At 34.8% G+C, this 15791-nt stretch overlaps 1 protein-coding gene across 1 annotated transcript in view; it reads right to left on the bottom strand.

Moving 5' to 3' along the window:
- LOC111056319 (pre-rRNA 2'-O-ribose RNA methyltransferase FTSJ3) overlaps window positions 1–12893 on the bottom strand; it is a 45348-nt gene extending 32455 nt beyond the window's left edge. Inside the window, exons 1-2 of the mRNA XM_039436937.1 lie at window positions 12699–12893; window positions 9583–9815 (exon numbers count right to left, since the gene is read on the bottom strand). Of these exons, the coding sequence (XP_039292871.1) occupies window positions 9583–9815; window positions 12699–12765 (300 nt within the window). The 5' untranslated portion in view covers window positions 12766–12893. The remainder of the gene's footprint in view (window positions 1–9582; window positions 9816–12698) is intronic.
- Window positions 12894–15791: the final 2898 nt, after the last annotated feature.

The raw sequence follows: 15791 nt of genomic DNA on the forward strand, positions 1-15791 counted from the left end.
TCGTAATTTCCAAGGCGGTGCACAAAACGTTCGACAGTCTCCAAATTGGAATTCTCAAAATACTGTCTCAATGCGTACTGTTTCAACCAATCGTAGTAACAACTCTGCACGGAACAATTCGTTCCACGATGTTCATTATATGGAAGGAAATTGCATTGACGAATCTAACGTAAATGTCACTCCACTTGATGAAACTAGTTTCGTTCAATCTATGCAAACTCAAATCGATTCTCTCACTTCAGCTGTAAACGAATTGGCAGACCGTTTTTTAGGATTAGGCCCAGCTCCTTCGGGGGACCCGCCAATCAGTTCGAGTTGAAGATTATCAACAAATCCCTCCCGTACTTTGTCGATGATTCTAATCTAAAATGGCTTGTTGACACTGGATCAGTGAAGAACTATATAAATCCCGCTATTGTACCACCTGATGTGACTAGATTTAAGGAAGAATTTATCGTGAAGACACCTGCTGGTGAAAGAAAAGGAGATGATTTTATGAACTCGTCACAAGTGTTTCCAATGTGTGCTAGAATTAAGATGTATTTATTTGAATTTTCTAAGAAGTATGACATTTTATTAGGACATGAAACTCTAAGTGTACTCAATGCCAATGTTAATTTCAAGGATAAGACGTTAGATTATGATAATGGATCGAAAAAATTATTATTTGTAATGAATTCTAGTAGTAACGAAATTGAATTGAAACCAGGTTTTAATGTGATAACTGTCCCAGTTAGGTCTATTCCCAATGTAGGACGAGGATTGCTTAAACCTGTAACAAATGATAAATTTAGTATTGAAGAAGGTATAGTAGATATAGTTAATGATGAATGTACATGTCTAGCGTTTTCTCATGAACTCATGACCATCAGTCCTGAACCCATGGAAATAGATGAGATAGAAACTATTTATGAGCCAACTAATGAATCAGTGACCGAGAGTCCCGAACATTTTGCATTAGTGAAGAATTTGATTTTTGAAACTTTGCGTACAGATCATATGAATGATGAAGAGAAAAGGGAGATATTTGATTTAGTAATTAAATTTCCCGAAATAATCAAACTTGAAAATATCCCTCTAGGGTCGACGAACTTACTCAAACACAAAATCAACACAGTTGATGACAATCCTGTATACACAAGAAATTATAGGTACCCTCAAATTTTCAAGAAAGACGTTCAAATTGAGATAGAAAAGTTGCTAAAGAACAAAATAATTCAACCCTCAAACTCCCCATACAACTCTCCAATATGGGTAGTTCCCAAGAAAATGGATGCTTCTGGTCAAAAGAAAATTAGAATGGTAATCGATTACAGAAAACTCAATGAAAAAACTATAGCTGACAAATATCCTCTACCAAATATTGAAGATCTATTTGGAAAAATAGGACGAGCTACGTATTTCTCGACGATAGATTTATATTCTGGTTTCCATCAGATTGAAATGGACCCAGAGTCTGTCCCAAAAACAGCTTTTTCAACAGAAGACGGCCACTTCGAATTTCTAAGGCTTCCCTTTGGATTGAAAAATGCACCCCCATTTTTTCAGCGTAATATGAACATACTATTTGCTAGAATGCCGAATGTTTTAGTGTATATGGACGACATAATTGTATTCTCTGACAATTTAGAGGAGCATTTGAAACATTTGAGATCCGTTTTCAAAAAATTGAAAGAACACAATCTTAAAATACAGCTCGATAAAACTGAATTTTTCAAAAGAGAATTGTTGTACCTAGGACATGTAATCTCAGAAGAAGGAATTCAACCAAATCCCGCCAAATTGAAAGCAATCAAAGACTTCCCGATTCCCAAAACCGAAAAACAAATAAAACAATTTTTAGGATTAACTGGTTACTACAGAAAAATGATCAAAAACTATGCAAAAATCGCTAAGCCTCTGACTCAAGCTTTGAAAAAAGATGTCAAGGTTGACATTTCTAATAAGGAGTACGTTAATGCATTTGAAAAACTGAAAACAATGCTACAAAACAGTCCAATATTGCAGTTACCCGATTTTTCTAAACAATTCATAGTTACTACTGACGCTAGCAATTTTGCTATTGGAGGAGTGCTTTCACAGATTTTCAATGGTAAAGATCTACCTGTTGCCTATGCTTCAAGGACATTGAACAAAAATGAGATCAATCTTTCAACCATAGAAAAAGAACTATTGGCTATTGTGTGGTGTTGTAAATATTTTAGGCCCTACTTATATGGACGTAAGTTTTTAATTCAGACTGATCACAAACCTCTCCAATGGCTTCATAGTATTAAAGAGCCAAATTCCAAATTGATAAGATGGAAACTTTTGTTAGAAGAATTCGATTTTGACATTACCTACATAAAAGGGAAAACCAACTTTGTAGCGGATGCTTTGTCCCGTCCTTATGACGTCACTATGATGGAAAATGAAGAGAATGGTTTTCGAGGTTTCGAGGATGGTTTTCGAGGTTTTGTGAATGATTTTCAAGGTTTGGAGAATACTAGTGATGACCCCCACGAATATGATGATATAAGTATAGACGATTTGATAAGGTTCAATACTAACACTGACGTACCCTCGATAGATAGTAGTACCTACGAAGATTTTTTTCAACGAATAGGTACATTAGGCGAGCGGAATGATAATACTGGTAATGATAACTTAGTAAATAATGCTAATCAAGGAAACTTTGTAAATAATAATGCTTATGATGACATTGATCGTGAGAATATCGTGAGTAATGATAATAATGATGACGAACAAGAAGCCGAGAACGATAATCGCAGCTTAGCTACGATACACTCGCAAGAAAGCTCAAATGAACAGGTAGTTATAGCTGATGATGATAAGTTGCTTAATATTGAGCATAACCAACTTATTCTTGAAAGAGGTGACCAAGCCCCTCAATTAAGAAAAATTTTTGGTAAAAGACGATTGACCATTTATTTTAGGAACGCTAACGATTATGATGACATGAAAAATAAATGTATTGAGTTTTTGAAACCAAAAACAGTATATGGAGTTTTCTGTTCGCGAGAAGGTGTTTTGTATGATGAGTACGAGAAAATTTTCAACAATTTTAAAAATGTGTTATTAGAAACGTTCGATTCGATAAAACTGAAAAGGTATAAGAAAATGAATTTAGATATAGTGGATACTGATGAACAAAAACAGATAATTTCAAATCACCATGAAGGAAAGACGTACCACAGAGGTATCAATGAAACGTATAATCAGGTAAGAAGAAGATATTACTGGCCATCAATGCTACGAGACGTAACAGATTACATTAACAAGTGTGCTGTATGCCTGAAAGTAAAGTATGATAGACAACCTGTTAGAGTCACATATAAAGTCACTCCTACTCCAGATAAACCATTTGAAAAACTACAAATTGACTGTTTCCAATACGATAAAATAAAGTTTTTGACAATGATTGATTGTTTTTCCAAACGATTAACAGTCCATCCCCTAAAAAGTTTGAACCAAATCGATATTCAAGAACGCCTGAATGATTATTTTTCATCTTTTCCCCTACCCAAAATTATACAAATGGACAACGGCCGTGAGTTTGACAATGCAGGTTTACGCGACTTTTTGAGATTGTACGGTGTTGAAGCATACTATGTCACTCCTGGACACCCAGACTCTCAGGGCTTAATTGAAAGAGCTCATTCTACGCTTATCGAAATCCTAAATGCAATTCAATTGGAGAATAAAAACAATTCAACAGAAACAAACATGAAACTAGCAGTTATAGCATTTAATAATACGCTCAACTCAACTCTGAAAATGACTCCCATGGAAATAACTTATGGCATATCAAACAATCCTTTTGTTAACAGAGTTACGGAAAGATTGGTGACAGAACAACAGTCTCACCAATATTTAGAAAGAATGAACTTAGTTCACAAGTTGATAAAGAATAAAATTGAATCCGAAAAACAAACACGCACTGAACAACTGAATGTCAATCGTGAAAAGGATGTAGAAATTGAAAAAGAACCTTACATTAAAACAACTTTTAACAAAAAAACTAAACCGAAATTCTTCAAAGTAAACTACAGTAAAGACGATAAACTAGCTACGAACCCTCGAGCAATTCAGAAACGCCCATTTAAAGTACACCCCAATAGAATGAAACGCCCCAAAAAACTGGTGAAACGAAAGAACTTATGTGTTACAGGACACGATGATACCAATCCTACTTCTCCTGTTGCTGGCCCCAGCAGCACCTTATGAAATGATTGATCTGAGCAAATCCTCCGGTGTTGCTCCCATTAAAATTCAGAACTCCTTTATTGTTAACACGACATACACATATGTTCATAAAATAAGTACTAGCTATTTAAGATTAGAATTAAGTAATATAGAAACATTTATTGATTTTTTAGCTAATAAGGATATTGATAAGAGTCGCCTAAGCATCATGAAATTAAATTTAAAGTATACGAAGAGTAAATTAAATCAAATCCAATCAATTAATTATAGACAAAAACGAGGCCTTTTTAATAGTGTAGGATCTGCACTTTCTTGGCTCACTGGTAATATGGACGCTAACGATAAGGAACGATATGATAAAATTTTACAAACTGTGCAATCAAACGAATACCATCTTAGTAATAATGTAGAAAAACAATTTGCTGTTAATCATAAATTAATGGAGGAATTCAACAATGAAATGAAAACAATACGATCAAATAATATGAAAATCAGTAATTACTTTAATTCATTGTATAATGAATCAAACAGAATCGAACTTAATCAGCAATCCTCATTGTTATTTGACTCTCTCTTGCTTTTAAATAATAAAATTTCTGATATTGTAACAAGCTTAGAATTTTGTAAATTGAATGTACTCCACTCGACTATTATTTCTCACGATGAACTTTTTCTCATGCACCGAAATTCGAATTTTAGCTTCATTTCAAACGATGTCAGTGTAATATGGAAACTCAGCAAAGTCCATTGTGCAATGTTTAAAGACCACATTTCTTATTTCATTGAAGTACCGCTACAGTCGGCAATTTATGAAACATTTTTCCTGTTGTCATATCCTGTCATTCAAGAAAATGAAATTGTAACAACAACAATTGTACATCCTTCTTTTGTACTCCGTAATGATAAATTATTTTTTGGAACTTGCGAACTTATCAATGATAATTATTATTGTAGTAATTATTATTATATTATTATTATAATTTTATGGCCTTCATTGGACCACTGTAGTCAGTATCTTCCACCTTTACTCCGTCCTCTCTCAGCCCAATATTTCTTCATTCGTTCAGAAATTAATTTCCTTTCCTCGTCCGAAATCACTCTTCCCATTCTGTGTCTGACTTTGATCTGCAGTCTGGTCTGTTTGTCCTTCAGGATTCTGATGTTGTCCGACTTGTTCTTCAAATCTTCGAATGTTATATTCAACTCTCTCATATCCTCCTTGAGTTCTTCAATCCATTTTATATTTGTTTTACTTTTCCACAACTTTTCAATAATTCTTCTGCTTAGTCTGTCCTCGGAAGCTCTAATCAGGTGACCGAAGAAAGATATTCGCTTTTTTTTATTGTACTTGTGACAGGTTCAATTTCTTTGTAAACAGTTTCGTTGGAAGCTAATCTCCAGTGTCCATCTACTTGATAGTTCTTGTTAATACAGGTTCTGATGATTCTTCTTTCGATTTTTAGTAATTTGTCTATTGCGATGGTATTGGTAGTTTTAAAGATGGTTTCACTTGCGTAAGTTATTACCGGTTGAGTGACTGTCTTGTAATGCTTCAATTTGTGGCTATTGATAGTGATTTCTTGTTGTAAGTGTTCTTTGTGGCATACTGTGCTCTTCTCAACTTATTCAGTCTACTGTCCCACTTATATTATTGTAGTAATATAAGTCGTATTGAAAATTTATGTATTGAACAATTGTTAGATGATAGATATTTAAATGGATGTAATAAATTAGTTTTAAAAGATGGATCTTCTTTAGTGAAATATATTAACATAATTGATAGTTTATATTATTTAATGTAAGTTCATGTATAATTTACAGTTCTGCCAAGAAGAAAAATGTTACTCTCTTTCCAAACAGAAAAACTAAATTGTTAAAAATTGATAACTCAGAGACTTTAATTGGATATTACAGACCAAACATATTTTGGGAAAATGAAGTTATTGTGCCAACTAAACTTATAGAAAATAAGAAGATTTCTAATTTTAGTTTTGATGAAGTACATACTGCAACATAAAATTTCAACAACTTGATATTATTGATGAATTACCTCTACAAGACAATAGAATCATCTATATTGTTGTAATTACTATATTATTTATTTTGGTTGTAATTTTATTGATATTCATTTTTATTAAAATAATTTGGCAAAAACTGTCCATTTCTAACTCAAATAATTGTAATTCTGGCGTGGATAACGATATTGTTAATACCGATTCCCAACAAATGTATCCAAGATTGCCATGTAACTAATACTTAATTTTTGTACTTGGACTTATACTATTTTATTTTTGAAGCTGAGGGCAGCTTCACACTTGGGGGGGAGGAGTTACATTTGGTAACCCCCTTTATAATGCTGATGTAGCTATGCATTGTTATTTACTAGCCATTAGTTTAGTTGCTTTTTCGAGTCAGTCTGTTGCCAGAGCTCGTAGAGCGTACATCGCTTATAACCATGTATTAGATGTATTAGTATGTTGAAATAAATAATTCTTTTTAAAAAGCCGGTTGGTTATTCCAGTTCCTTAACTTTTGACCCGCAATTATGAGGTACTGGGTTTGATTCCCGGGCTGACAAATTTTTTTTTTTATGGTAGTGCTCATCGAATTTTCATCTAGCTGTTTATCCTGTTGTTAATATTTGCAGTAACAGAAGTCTTCGTGGTGATTTAAAGCATTTAATTGGGATTTTCGTTTAATAATAATTACTCTATATTTCTAAATATCGATACTTCAAAACATCGATATTGTCGAAATATTGATGTTGGGCGCTCCGTCGTTTAGCACCACTTTGGCCGTCCAGTTCTGCAGTTTTTTGCCCAGTGCCTGTCAATAGTTTCACATTGAAAATGTCGGTGTTTTCATCATAAATATACTATAAACAGTGCAAAATATTGATATTTCACAATATCGATACTTCAAAATATTGATATTCGAACATAATAGCGTTGGGAGCTTAATCGTTCAGCATCACATCCGACTTTCAGTTATTCAGTTCTTTGCCCAGTGTTATTATAATTCCACACGATGTATTGATATTTATTGAATGCTGACTTGAACATCTGTTAATTCACTCGGTACCTATAGTAACGTTCTATTTTATTAGTTACAATACTCATGATTCTGTTAAATAAAACATATCTTAAGAGTTTAAAGTTTTACTAACTTTCTCACACACTGCCTATCGACAAGCACACAATCAATCAATGTGCCATCAAACACAAATACCCGGTTTCACCACGCTCGGTCAATACATTAGAACACAGTCAAGCCGGATACGTTTTATAACGCATCCACACTCTCACCCAATGCGTACAAATGACGACGAGCGCGAGAGTGTGGATGGGTGGTTTGCCAGCACTCGCCTTCGCTTGCCATCACTCCAGCCGAGCATCCACCAATGGTCACATTGCAGTGTGGAAGGCAAGACCAACGTGGCCAAGCTTACCAGCTTGGTCAGCGACTTGACAAACCACTTGGCGATAGTGTGGACTGGGCATAACAAGTGTGCTGCACTGAAGTTATCGATGGCAAGTATCCATGTCCATAGTCATGACAATTATTAAGGGTGACAGCAACAAACGACAATCTAAGTGAGTCATGAGAACAACAAAATACCAATATTGTAATGCTATTGTATTTTGTTGTTGAATAAATGACAAACAAACATCTATAACCCAAGTTGTATCAATAAATTATTGAATAGTTTTGAAAAATTCAACAACAAAACAAACAATTATTCCATAGAATCTATGGCTTGTAATTGCTTTGATGAGAAACAGGTTGATGCCGAAAATTATACTCGACACGGGCATTTTCTCATGATACAGTATCAATTGATAATAAGTTCTCATGATACAGTATCAATTTATAGCATCCTATACTATTAAACGAGCAACTTCTGTTTATATGTTTGTATTTCACCGGATCACGAAAACAGCTCTAACGATTCTCACGAAATTCAGAACATAGTAGGTTTATAATATAAAGATTCGATTGCACTAGGTCTCATCCCTGAGAAAACTCGCTGAAGGACATTAAAAGGATAATTATTATTCATCCTTGGAAAAACAGCTGATAATAATTATTTCGTCGTCTGTTGGTGATGGAAGTAAGTGAGCGAGTTCATGTGTGTGGGACTGTGTCAAAATTATGACTCAGCTGTTGAACTTTTGTAATCATTCAATCAGGAACTTAGTGCCGGTTGCAAAAAAGCCGGGTTATTTTCAATCCTGATTAATTCCAGTTGATCCATCTTTTTGAAATGGTCTTCTCTGATTTGGTTCACGTGAAGTTAATCAGGATTAAAATTTAACCGGCTTTTATGCAACTGGGTTTTTGTGAGGGAAATTTTGGAATTCCTCTGGGAATTAATCTCAATTTACTGTGATTAGATAAAACATTTCTGTATGAATGTTATTATAATATCCTCTTTCGTAATAAATTTTTTATGCTTTTATACTCCAGAGCGAAGCTCGGTCCCCGACATTGATATTTAATCTACCTGTGGACATCATTTGGCAATGTCCTCGACCAACGGAATGCAGCCAGGAATCGCTTTGATGAGAAACAGGTCGACTCCGACCACAATACGGGCATGTTCTTCTGATACAGGATCAATTTTATGTTTCCTACCTGTTAACATTTGTCGGTGGTAATGTCTCCGACAAGCGAAATGCAGCCAGGAATCGCTTTGATGGGAAACAGGTCGACTCCGACCACAATGCTCGACACGGGCATGTTCTCATGATACTGTATCAGTTTATAATATTTTCTCCTGATACAGTATCAAGTTATAATACGTTCTCATGATACAGTATCATTTTATAACATGTTCTGATACAGTTTCAATTTATAAAATGTTCTCATGATACAGTATCATATTGATAACATGTTCTCATCATACAGTATCAATCGATAACATGTTCTCGTGATAAGGTATCATAATAAGTTCAAATGATACAGTATCCAGTTATAATAAGTTCTCACGATACAGTATCAATTTTGTGTTGCTTACCTGTCGACACTTGTCTGTGGTAATGTCTTCGACAAGCGAAATGCATCCAGGAATGGCTTTGATGGGAAACATGTCGACTCCGACCACAATGCTCGACACGGGCATGTTCTTATGATATAGTATCAATTTATAATACGTTCTTATGATACAGTATCAATTTATAATTAGTCCTTATGATACAGTATCAATTAATAACATGTTCTCATGATACAGTTTCAATTTATAAAATGTTCTCATGATACAGTATCATATTGATAACATGTTCTCATCATACAGTATCAATTGATAACATGTTCTCATGATACAGTATCAATTTATAATGAGTCCTTATGATACAGTATCAATTTTATGTTGCCTACCTGTCGACATTTGTCGGTGGTAATGTCTTCAACGAGCGAAATGCATCCAGGAATGGCTTTGATGGGAAACAGGTCGACTCCGACCACAATGCTCGACACGGGCATGTTCTGTTTGGCCACTTGCATCCATCCTCCCGGGGCGGCGCACAAATCGATCAAAACTTTCGAACTTTGCAAAAAGTTGAACTTTCTGTTCAGCTGGATCAACTTGAAGGCGGCACGTGAACGGAAACCTGTAATCGATTCCAATTAACATTATACAAGTATGTGATACTACTAATACTAATAGTGGGATATGACGGAATGTCCCACGTAAGTATATATATAAACAGGACTCAAAATTGTACAAAACTTATGAAGTGATAAACATCACCTATTTTTGGACAATTTCTATCTAAATTTGGGAAAGGAACAGTTTTGGGCTTTAAGCCTGTTGTTCCTTTCCCAACTACACATCGAGATCCTTCGTAGTAGATAATGATGATTTTCCATGTATAAAATTAATAAATAAATAGTGACCTACGAAACGTGTAACAGTCGTAGCACATAGATTCTATATGGAATTTGCAACAAATAATGTCCAGTAAGATTTTATTTTATCGGTCTTAGTTTAAGAGATATATCGATAATTTTTGAAAAACATCAATAACTGGAAAACTACCAGTCAAAATCTAATTCTAAGGCTCAACTCACACTTACGCGACTCAGGTCGAAAAAAGACAGTTTGAACGCTCATAAAAAGTTCAAAAATGTCAAACAAAGGTACAAATTACAGGAAACGTATTGGAAATTTCTTTCTCTTCAAGGATTCCATATTCTAAGGCTCAACTTACACCTACGCGACTCAGGTCGAGAAGAGACTCGACTCTAGTCGAGAGCATCTGTTTTCAAATGGTGACAGTCGCGGAGACTAGAATCGACTGGTCTGAGTGTCACCATTTGGAAACACATACTCTCGACTATAGTAAGGTCCACCTTATAATGGCAGTGGATAAAGATAGAAGAGCAGCGTTGCCTGTTCTCTGCCTTAATTAATTATATTTCCATATCGTCAAAAACATATTTGGCATCTTTATGCAGCTAAAAAAGGATAGTACCACCTATTTTGTGGAATGATAGACAAGGATAGCAACATCAAAGTTAATCATTTACTGCCATTATAACGTGGACCGCACTATAGAGTCGAGTCTCTTCTCGACCTGAGTCGCGTAGGTGTGAGTTAAGCCTTAGAATATGGAATCCTTGAAGAGAAAAAAATTCCAAAATGGTTGAAAAGAGGATGACATTTCCAATACGTTTCCTGTAATTTGTACCTTTGTTTGACGTTTTTGAACTTTTTATGAGCGTTCAACTGTTTGAAATTTGGCTTTGAATTTGTCGAATGTACTTTTTTCAACTTTGTCAAGATAGTTGAAAAAGTACATTTTCGTCGAGTTCAAAGTCAAATTTCAGTTTGAACGCTCATAATAAGTTCAGAAACGTCAAACAAAGAAACAATTTATATGAATATTTCCAAGAATTGCTCTTTAACTAATCTCTCTCTTCCTCTTTCTAACCATACCCTTAGAATTATATTTTGACTGATAGTTTTCTAGTTAACGTGTTTAAAAAATATTGAAATATCAATATGTCTTGAAAACTGAGGTCGATATAACACAATAATTTTACTAGACATATTTTGTTACTATTTTCGGCTATTACACCTTTCGTGTGATACTGTATAATACAAGTTTAGTTTCCTTGGTACTATCCTTATAAAACTTTTGCAGCATATTATTGTTAATCGAGACAGTCACTGTCGTCTCCTGTTGTACCATATTGCATGCAAATTTAGAACTGCGACAAACACTCTGAGTGTAACACACGAAGTATCAGGTTTTAAAATGTCTTGGAAGGGATTGTGTATGAATGGCACAGTATTAGCTTAAGCTGCGTACACATAAACGCGCTTCCAACCCGCACCGAGCACGCTCCGCCCTCGTACCACCCTCGTTCCTCCATCGAACCACAGTCGCTCCGCCCACGCACCCATCATGAACGTTACGGAAGATGTTAGATCTTCTCGCGTTCCCCAGTCGAACCACTCTTGCTCCCCGGTCGATCATCAATCGCTCTGCTGGAGTAACGTTCGGTTGCGGAGCAGAGCGAAAGTCTGTACGCACCTTTAGATAAGAGTTCTTTATTGATGTAACTTACAATATTATATTCTGGCTTATACACTGATTTACAAAAAATGACATTATAGCTAATTATTATAGTATCAGAATATGTTGAACATACGTTTCAACATATACGACATACTAATTGAGGAAATCACCCGCCGTGAAAAATAATAATGACAATTTCTCAGTTATCAGAACGCCAGGAGGACAAACACCAGTATTCAATGAATTTGAAACGTATGAAACATTATTAATAATAATGGAGATTGAATGCAATTTCAAATCGAAATCAAATTATATTTAAATATTCATAATACAGTATAATATTGTAATGCAACTACATAATTGACGGTGTTTCAACCTACGAACTATATTGAACATATGACCGGAGAGAGGGAGATTAGATTAGAGTTCTTTATTCATGATTTAGTATGAGATACTATTATAGTCACGTAATTTTACAAAAAATAACCACGTGAACTTAATCGGAATAACAGTAAAATTTGGAACATAAACCAGAGTTACGGTACATGGCTTCTATCAATCCAGCTCTGCTAGTCAAAGATGAAGACGTCAAGTGAGTAAATAAGTAACAAGCAGCTTCACACAAAATGACTAAATTACCTACAAGGTCTATCTGCTTGAATAATCAATGAAATTTGAAAAATAAACGACCTATACCATGGTATAACATCTTATGAGATATTTTCTCAATATGACATGACTGACCATAACCTAGTTGATTGATTGTAGTGAAGAGGGTTACCTAATATAACATTGTTTGATGTCTCTATTTCCATTTGATCATCGTTATAAGTGCAAATATAAAGATATGATTTAAATAAAGGAATGATAAACACATTATAATCAATTAATATAATGTAATAAACATATATTGAATAAGATTAGATACAGTAGAAATTGACAGGCAACGTTGAAGGTTCAATAACATACCTGTTTCTTTGGCTAAATGATAATATTTATCACGCCGCTGTTTTCCAATTTTTGTTTTCTTTCCCATTGTGAATTTTTGTTATCTTCAACAAAATATCAGCTATTTATTTATTTACCTGAAACCAGGCAAAAATGTTAAAACCACGTGCAACTCAGAGGAACATCCTTGGACTTGGACTGAGAAAAGGATGCTTCTGCAAAAGCAAAGGCTCAAACATAACCTAAAAGTTTCAATTGCAATTTATGTTTTCATAATATTAGGAAAAGAATGGAAATAATTGTATCATATTAAATAATATCAAAATAAATCATTATATATTATAGTATGTTTTCATCAATAATTTACATATTCTAATTAAGTTTAGTTCAATTTCAAGTGAAAAATGCCAATTTCACGGTATCAGGGAGGCAGAACTCGTAAGGCGGCTTGATTTGAATTACAGTATTTGATATGCAAGGCTGAAAAATATTCATCTTTTACCACTAGGTATTCAATCATTTTGATTGAACTTAAATTTGATTAATATATGAATAATATAACATCATTCCCATCAATATATGTTTTTCTTTAAGAAGGAAAACCCAATAAATAATTGCATTGCAATAAAATTTACCTAGATAATTAAGTTAAAAATATCGGTGGCATGCAATATTTTTTAAATCCTTGCATTCTCAAAAACATCCATGCTGTTCAGCGTGAATATTGCCGCTTACTTTATTAAAAATAATTTTATCATCAGAAACCTTTTCCATTCCATCAATATTTTGCAATTATTTTGTAGTTCTACATAGGATTGTTTTGAGAACATAATATGCTTGAAGACATCAAGGACAATTCCAATCTTCAAAAAAGGTGATTCTGATGCAAAGTTAGTATAAACTGTCTACTAACGTTGATTCTGATGAATTGTCGAATTTCAGGCCAGTCTCAATAATTCCAGTATTTGGCAAGCTCATGGAATTGGTGATGTATGTTCAGCTTTCAAGGTACTTTGAAAGTAACTCCATCTTTCAACCTTACCAGTATATGGGTTTTTTCGTCAGGGGAGATCAACCACAGGAGCTGTGCGTTATTTGATGGAGTCGGTACTTGGGGAAATTGATGGCAGGCAGTCAGTCTCCGTTGCTTTATGTGATTTGACCTAGGCATTCGACTGTGTCTTGCATGACATACTGTGAAACATGAAGAGGTATGGGATACGTGAGGTTCCCCTGAAAACCATGGAGGATTACCTCTCCAATAGAATGCAGGTCACATCGGTGTGAATGATGCGGAATCACGGTCAAGGGAGGTGATCTATGGAGTGCCGCAAGGATCGATTCTTGGTCCTCTGTTGTTCCTTGTGTTCATCAACGACTTGTGCATGGAAGAGCCTTATTGTTTGCTGATGACACCACCCTACTAGCCCAGGATAAGGACCCCCAAACTGCTGTTCCTGCGTTTTAATTTAATATGGATATCTATCACAATAACATCACCTTCACAGCAATACAGCAAGTTTTATGAGCATTTTTGTGCTGTTATCACAGGACCAATTGGGAGTAAGTGAGAAAATTATTTAGCTGGTTATGAAATTAATTATAAATCCATCAAGCTACTGGATTCGCATGGAGTATGAATAGTCCCATATGAACTTATAGGAATAATATTTTTTCTGTACCGATAACTTTCATTGTCACTGGTGTATGGGAATCCAGCTTTAAAATTATAATAATAAGGAGTCATTTTTCAATTACTCCAGCGGCTGACTTCAAATAAGTGATATTTATCCTTCAATAGCACCCTGCACACAGGGACAATAGTGGAGTCCACAAGACCTGCCTATTAGTATGGCGGCTACTATAGTAAAGTCCACGTTATAATGACAGTATTTGATTAACAAGAGTGTTGCTATCCTTGTCTACCATTCGACAAAGCAGATAGCGCTCTCCTTTTCTAGCTCCGCATGTTGCCAGATCGTTTTTACAATGTGGAAATATATTTAATTTGCAAAATATTCAATATCAGTTATGGAAATTTATTATTTAATCATTGAAAAATATGTTCTCTTGGCAAATAAAATATAATTTATGATTTTTAACAATAATGAACAGCCAATATTACATCAGATATACCGGTATCAGCTATCCGCTATGGAAGGCGGAGAATCGGCAAAGCTGTTCTCCTATCCTTTGTCTTCACTGCTATTATAACGTGGACCTCAGAATAAAACTCAGTCTATTGTCCCTGTGAGAAGGGGTTTAGACGATGTAATGACCCTGTGTGTGATGGCGTTTTGCCACTACTGTCAGCTAATAGTGGACCCTGTTAATGTCCCTGTGTGCAGGGGGCTGATAAATGTCCTCAGGGTCAAAGTTTTGGTTCTTGAACTTTAGTTTTAGACCTTTCGATCACAGTTTTAAATTTTGTAAAACCGCTTTACCAGTTCTATACAAGCTATAACAAGCGACTAAGGCCCATATGCACCATTTACATTTAAACGAAGATTGATCAGCTGGTAGTTTAAACTCGGAATGTAACACATTTTAATAAATGCAACCATATCTTCTGCTAAACCTAGATAAGCTTTGATTCATAGAGAAAGTATACCATAAGAAGATATCCCATGGTATTGGTAGTTTATGTTCCAAATTTCAAGCCGATTTTTTCCATCTCATGACGACTACTGTCTGTTATTACTGTGTTGTTGGGAGTGTAAGAACGGCACAGTATGAGGGACTACCAGCGTCACACAGCTTCATGAAAAAATCTACTAGGACTATCGGCTTGAGTTGACAGTGAAATTTGGAGCATAAACGTCCTATACCATGGGATATCTTCTTATGCTATCTTTTATCTATGTTCAAACGTAGATGGTGCATATGGGCCTTAATCCTCCAAAGTTGGGATGGTATCAAAATTAAGTTTTCGTATACATTCTTAGTTTATTAATTTCTATATAGTTGAAATTATTTATAAATAATGACGTAGTAAAAACTAACAACTACACGCTTTACAGTGAAAGCATACGTTTGAAACGTAATGTTTTGGTTGAGGATGAGAAACTTTGTTGGAAACGCGTTCATGCTTTAAACGTAAGTTTCTCTGTAAAT

The sequence above is a fragment of the Nilaparvata lugens genome, chromosome 10 (genome assembly GCF_014356525.2).
Source record: "Nilaparvata lugens isolate BPH chromosome 10, ASM1435652v1, whole genome shotgun sequence".
Classification (NCBI taxonomy): domain Eukaryota; kingdom Metazoa; phylum Arthropoda; class Insecta; order Hemiptera; family Delphacidae; genus Nilaparvata; species Nilaparvata lugens.